We start from the raw sequence: 7,068 nt of genomic DNA on the forward strand, positions 1-7,068 counted from the left end.
AATGTCATTGGGAATGACCCACTCCTTTCTTGCCCCTGAGAACATGTGTCTTTCCTCCAGATGAGAGTCAGCAAGGAGCAGGACCACTTCCTCATTAGCCCGAAGGGAGTTTCCTGCAGTGAAGTCACAGCATCCAGCCTGGTGAGTACAGTCCAGCGTCCCACTGCTCATTCCTATTGAAATGACAGCTCCTACAGTGATAGGTCATCTCCAATTTATCCACTGCTGTCCTGTCCCTCGTTGAGCTTACAATCTAGTGGGGCAAGAAGACACATGGGCACCAAAACAAATGGAGTGCCCAGAGCATGATGCCACCACGAGACCAAATGTGAGGTGCAGGCAGCAAGTGCCATAAGAGGAAGGGGTGGGCCTGGTCCTCTGAGCCTGGGGTTGTACCATAAAGGCTGGGAGTAGGAAGGCCTTTCTGCCTGGGAGATATTAGAAAGGCAGCCAATGCTTTGTCCCAAAGCAATGCAAGACCTGGCTAGTGCTGGTGCCATTAGAGACAGCTTCTGGGACCTCTTTCAGTTCTGCTCCTTTACGTGGGGTAGGGAGAAACTTCCAGAAGCTGATTTTAATCAAGAAAAATTTCTGGGTGTGAGAAGGAAAGCACTAGAAAGGACTGTCTTAGAAGCAGAAAAGGCCCCATGTTTCTTAGATACGTGGGCTACAGCTGATGTACCAGCTGTTGCACCTGAGGTAGGAGCTTGCCACTCAGATGCCTCCAGGCTTGAGACACTCAGATGTTGAGTCCAGGTACTCAGTTTAAAGAGCACAGACAAAGTCACAGAATATCTGGGCAGGGCTGGGCCTCGAGGACTGCCAAGGCCACCTTACAGGCAGGAGAGAACTTTGGTGCCCAGTGAGGATAAGTGACTCGCACAGGCCACCCAAGGAGGCCATGGGAGAGCAGACAGGGACTGTGAATACAAGGACAGCACAGGCTCTGTCTTTAAGGCATTCATGATTGAGTCAGGGGTGAGGGGAGGCAATCAGTGATTAAACTCCAACTGAAAAGCGCCCTGGGACGAAGGAAGCTCGGGGAGCCCCGGGAAGAGGCACCGGGCTCACTGGGTGCTGGAGGGGGCAGAGGTGGCAGAGGAGGAACTCCTGGGTTGGAATGTGATGAGGGAATGGAGTCCTCAGGAGCTCACTATGGATAAGCAGGTTAAGACCAGGGCCGCAGGGAAGGACTGGGCAGAGGGGACCACGGCCTCAGCAGGAGGGCGTCATGCACCAAGCCCAAATGCATACCACATCCCAGTGCACTTGGAGGACAGGTGAGGCTGAGTCTGGGGGTAAGGCAGGGAAGGTGATAAATGGCACCGCAGGCCTCTTATGATGGCACTTCAGCGTTATTCTGCTGGACAGGCAGAACCTCTCAAGCATTGTCAGCGACGAGTGATGCAATCAGGTGTCCATTGTATAAATTGCCCTCTCACAACTGTGTGGGGGCAAACTGTCATCAGGACAACCAGTTAGGGCTGTGACAATCAGCCAGGAAGGGAACTTTGGTCCAGCAGCCTTAGTGGGCCTGGCTACCAGCTGGGTTGGGGGTGCGGGGTTGAGTTTGAGCTGGTGGCATGTTCAGGAAAGAAGTCAGGTGGCATTTGGTTATCCTAGCTCAGAAGACCTATGGCCTAGAAATACAGCTTTGAGAGTCATGGGCATGAGATGTCCAGGGTGAGTGTGTGGACTTAGTGCTGTTGTGTATGGTTGTACAGGTCATGCACTGCACAAGAGAGCCTGGCTGGTGAGAGGGGGAAGGGTGAAAACCAACCTGTGCTCCCTTGGGCTTGTTTCAGATTTGCTCAATGGAAGCCATCCACACACCAAGAGCGGTGCCCCTGGTGCTGTCCTCAAGAGGGGGCTGTTCTCATTTGGACAAAGGCACTATATGGGATAGTGGCTATTATATTAGGCTGTAGATTCGTTTCTTTTAAATCCTCACCTGAGGATATGTTTTTATTGAGTTTAGAGAGAGAGCAAAGGAGAGAGAGAGAAAAACATCGATCGGTTGTCTCTCATACATGCCCCAATCAGGGCTCAAAGCCATAACCTAGGTATGTGCCCTGACTGGGAATCAAACCCACAACCTTTTGGTGTATGGGATGCTGCTGCAATCGACTGAGCCACCTGGCCAAGGCAAGGCTATAGAGGTTCTTAAAGTGACAACAGATCACACATCCAAGGCGAATATAAGGATTGCATGAGATCAGAGGAAACTCTGAGCAGGCCACACCTCTGGGGAAATGGGGGAGCCGGGCTGAAGGGAGGTGCCTGATGGGAGTGTTGCTGCTACTTCCAGCGGTCAGCCGCTTTGAAGTCATGTTCACTCGTAGAACATGAATTTTGTAAGAGGGGATTGCTGAACATCTTCCTGATGGTTCTGCTTAAACAAATGATGTCAATAGCCTGTCCCTTCCCCACACAAGTCGGTCCCTTCCTTTGGTACCACCTTGTCTGCTGGGCCTTCGGGAATGGGATGGTGGGAAGTCTGTGGAATTGCCCGGTGTGCTGCATTCAGAATGTCATGGTGGTACAATTTCAAGGGCCAAAGCTGTTGTGATTTTTAGAAACTAAACTCTAGCTTGTTAATAACGCCAGGGCACACCTGTTGTCGAAGAATTAGGCTATACCAGCTTCAGGGAGATTGCACCCTGGGGACCTCCGTCAGAGGGTGTTAGGAGGGGACTCATTTCAGGATTTGGGTTTGTGTTGGGTGCTTTGGGGAGTGTTCTGGGAAGGAGGTGTTGCCTTAGCTAGTATACTGTCAGATGCAGGAGCGAGTCTGTGGCAGGGAAGGGGCGGGGAGGGGTCTCTCCCCCACCACCAAGCACAGCGTTGCTCAGGTGTGGTGGATGAATGAACACCAGTGGGCAGCCATGTGCTGACTCACTTCTGGGGAGAGACGTGAGGGGCCTCTGCCTGTCCTGTAGCCGTAAGCCTCTCTCCTTCCCTGGCCCAGATCAAGGTGAACATCCTGGGAGAGGTGGTGGAGAAGGGCAGCAGCTGCTTCCCGGTGGACACCACGGGCTTCTGTCTGCACTCGGCCATCTACGCAGCCAGACCCGACGTGCGCTGCATCATCCACCTGCACACGCCAGCCACGGCCGCGGTGAGTGTCGGCTCTCCAGCCAGCATTTCACTCCCTGAGGCGGGCAGCAGACCCATGGGACCTGCTTCTCTGAGATGTCCCCTGAGTTAAGACCCAAGACCCCCAAGCTAGTAACAGTCCCATCATTTAATCTGGAAAGATTTCCTGGAACTCACACCAGAGTGAGGAGAAGGACCACCCAGTGTGGGGTTCCTAATCCTCTCCACCTTTCTGACTATGGAAGTCTTGGTCTGGGGAAAGAAGGTAAAGATGTGTGATGTCTGCCCCACTGCACCCCCCACCCTGCCACTTAGGCAAACTGGCACCACGCACCAGGTAATGCCTCCTCTTCCGTCTCTCTATTCACCCTGTTGGACTGAGGGCTGGCGCCTGCCCCCACTCCTTTTCCCCAGCCCAGGCTCTGGTGAGGAGAGATCGCGATAGAAGACACGATGTTGGGAGCCTGGACTTGCCCACTTTTCATAGCCCGGGTGGGCTGAGATCTGGGGATGGGGCAAGGAAAACTGGGAGAGAGTAGAATAAAGACACCCACTTCCCCACCCCCCAAGAATCAGGTTGTTCCCTCAGGGTCTCTGGGTAATTCTCCACGTATGCCTAAGACGCTGCAATGTCGCTTGGAAAGACAGCAGGCAAGCAGTTTTGGTTTCTCAACCTTTACCCCATCATGCCCACCCCACAGGCCACACACCTACAGGGCAGAGCAGACTTGTCACTGGCCTGTGGTTTTTGGTTTTTGGTTTTCTCAGCAAAACCCATTCATTACGAGCAGAGGCCTTCCCGAACTTGGACCAAGACCGGATGCTGTGTTTGTGCCAAGTGGTCGAGCCTGGGCCTAGTCCTGGGGCAAAATGAGTGAAGGAAGCCAAGAGGCTCTGCCAAACCTCTGGCTTTACATAAAAGGCAGCGTGTGGGGCGTGGGGTGGCAATAGGGTTTTAACCCTTTCCCCTGGCACTCTGACTGCCTCATGGCTAGAAAAATGCGGCTCTACCATGGGCCTCCCTGTGGGTGAGGAGTTGTGGCTGTTTCTGCACTGACCTCAAGGCTGAGGGTCTCCACCAACCCACCCCAGGGGACCCTGGGCCCTGCTTTGCCCCAGCCTGCTGCCAACTCCACCACCTCCTGCCTCTTCCCAGAGTCCTTGGACAAGAGCAATGCAGGGCGCTGGCAGCGGTATAGCTCTCTCGAGCCATTCTTTGCAGCAGTTTTAGAAGGTGATATATCGATGTGGTTGCTGTGAAAACTGATGGACGGATGTTAGAGGAAGCAGCCAGAAAGCAAGACCACAGCCAAGGAGAATCAAAGGGTCCCCGCACCCATCGCCACCGTAGAGGGGAGCCACTCTGAGGGGAGGCGCTGGTGGAGCTATAGGCGCTAACCATTCTGTCCTCCCTCTGAAGGTGTCAGCCATGAAGTGGGGCCTCCTGCCTGTCTCCCACAATGCCCTGCTGGTGGGGGACATGGCCTATTACAACTTCAATGGTGAAATGGAGCAGGAAGCGGATCGGATCAACCTGCAGAAGTGCCTTGGACCCACCTGCAAGGTTTGGCTCAGCTGTTCCGGGAAGATGTTTCGGGGGGGGTGGGGGGGATTATCAAAAGCTGATGTCACAAGTGACACATGTTCATCGGATGATATTTAAAAATTATACATAAAAAATGAAATAAAATTCTCTCTATTGCACTACCCTGAGATTTTGGTACAATCCCCAAATATGGTCACATATATTTACAAAACTAGGATCATAAAATACATCCTCCTTTTCCCCCCCTTAGCAATATACAGTAAACACCTTTGTATGATATTAAATATTTTCTACGTCACCATTTTAAATGATTAGAATATATTTCATTGAATGGGTGTGCCACCATTTACCTGAACAGTCCTTTATGATTGAACATTGGAAGGGTTTCTTTTTCTTTTGAATTTTCTCTTGATATGAACAATACCGTTATGAAAATCCTTTCCCCTGTATCTTAGTATATTATTTCCTTTAGGGTAAAATTCCCAAATCGCGTTGGCCAAATTGTTTTGTTCGCCCTGCAACGTCTAGTATATGAGAATGCTGCTTCTCTGTGGTCTCCCCAGACTTGACCGTTATCACTTTTTTTCTAACTTGATAGAGGAAAACAGAACCTCGTTATTGTTTTGGTTAAAGTCTAATGACCTATTTTTTATAACAGTTCATATTTGGGGGTGGTCAGCTTAGCACAGGAAGTTTAGGAGCTGAACTTGGGTTGTTGACGCCTGCTCCCATCCTCGAAAGGCACTCACCAGTCACTTCCCATCTGAGAGTCCCCGTCCTCCCGTCTCTGACGCAGAGGAGAAAGCCCTGCCACTCTCTCCTGGCATTCTCAAGCCTCATGAGCAGCCCCGGGGAGGGATGAGCTGCTCACCCCCAGGAACTGCTACAAGCGTGGGAATGATGGGCATTTGTTCTCTGCAGCATCTTTAGTGGCCAGGGCCATCATCTCTTTCCATTCTCGGGCACTTGAGCGGGAAACCTCCAGCTGTTTTCAGCGAGAGAGGATGTGATGATCAGGCCTCAACTAGGTCTGTAGGGACAGATCCGGTACATGGGTCTGTGTCCAGCTCCCAGATGGGCATCGGCTGGTTGCAGAGAGTTCTCGAGCATAAAGCCAACCAAGAAGGGTTTTTGGCACCTGGACCTTGGAGAGTCAAGCTCTTGGATAAATTTACTTCTGGGTTTTCCCCTCCTTTTATCTGCCTGCCCCCACTGAGTCAGAAACATCGCACCAACACTGAGTCAGCCTGGGCTCTAGTTCCCATTCTGCCCCTAACTAGCTGGGAAGCTTTCCATGTCTTCAGGCCTCTATTTCTGCTCTCATAAAGCCAGTGGGTTAGACTAGATGATCACTAGGGCCTCACTCATAGAGCTGCCCAGGTCTCACTGAGTTTATGGAGAGGGAAGCCAATGTCCAGAGAGATCACGTGACTGGCCATCAGGGACTCAGTTTCCCCACCTGTTTCGGCAGAGCTGCCTCTTAGAGAGCCACCCCCTGGGTTTTGATTCCCAGGTTGACTGACTCACAGGGCAAGAAGTTGCTTCTGAGGTTGAATCCTCATACTGGACATCAAATAATTCCATTTACTTGAACACAAATACTAGTTCTTAGACTTCTAAGCTCTCCAAGGCCTAAAACCCCAAAGATTTTGCCCAAAGAAATCGACCAAATTACTTAGTCTCAGTATTAAAAAAACATCTATTTCTCAGGGCGATTGTTTAGGGTTCAAATCACACGTGATGTTACATTTGGATGTTTGTGTCGGGAGAAGGAACAAGGGATTGCAGGGGTGTGTGCTCCGGGATTGGATATGGAACTTGATCTGAATAAAATGAAACTCCCTCCCTCTTAACTAGAAGGCTTAACGTTTTAATTGGCCGTTTGCTCCTCTACAGATCCTGGTGCTAAGAAACCATGGCGTGGTTGCTCTCGGCGACACTGTGGAGGAGGCGTTTTACAAGATCTTCCACCTGCAGGCTGCATGTGAGATACAGGTGAGCAAGTCCTCTGGGGACTCTGGGGAGCGGCTCTGACAGTGGCCGGTGGGCAAAGGCCACCCCTCACCCCCGCCATTAGCTGTGATTCAGGGAGTTCTGTGAGAATAGCCATCTAAAAGCCTGGCCCTATTTCTTTGCTTTGGCACCACCTTACTCATTTCAAGTTTCACACTTAGAAGCAATTTTGTAGCTTTAAAAGATGTATCACCATTGTCTAGGAACCAACACCCAACTCTTGGGTGGGGTCATTGTCCAAGATAGGGAGCTGCCTGGGCTCATCACTGGGACAGCAGGAGAAACCATAGTAGGACGATAAAAGTTCTTACATGCTCACATATTGCCTGGAGTATACCTGTTACATCTGGCTATGCCCAGTAGACACCACACATGTAGGCTTTCTTTTCTCTCTTCTCTTCTCTTCTCTTCTC

General features: G+C 51.2%; 1 protein-coding gene across 3 annotated transcripts in view; it reads left to right on the plus strand.

Moving 5' to 3' along the window:
* ADD2 (adducin 2) overlaps window positions 1-7,068 on the plus strand; it is an 85,523-nt gene that overhangs the window by 60,229 nt on the left and 18,226 nt on the right. For all 3 annotated transcript variants that reach the window (XM_015571506.1, XM_015571507.1, XM_015571505.1), the window contains exons 6-9: window positions 61-141; window positions 2,969-3,118; window positions 4,517-4,660; window positions 6,539-6,637. In XM_015571506.1, coding sequence (XP_015426992.1) covers window positions 61-141; window positions 2,969-3,118; window positions 4,517-4,660; window positions 6,539-6,637 — 474 coding nt within the window. The remainder of the gene's footprint in view (window positions 1-60; window positions 142-2,968; window positions 3,119-4,516; window positions 4,661-6,538; window positions 6,638-7,068) is intronic.

This window comes from Myotis davidii, unplaced genomic scaffold (assembly GCF_000327345.1).
Source record: "Myotis davidii unplaced genomic scaffold, ASM32734v1 scaffold247, whole genome shotgun sequence".
Classification (NCBI taxonomy): Eukaryota; Metazoa; Chordata; class Mammalia; order Chiroptera; family Vespertilionidae; genus Myotis; species Myotis davidii.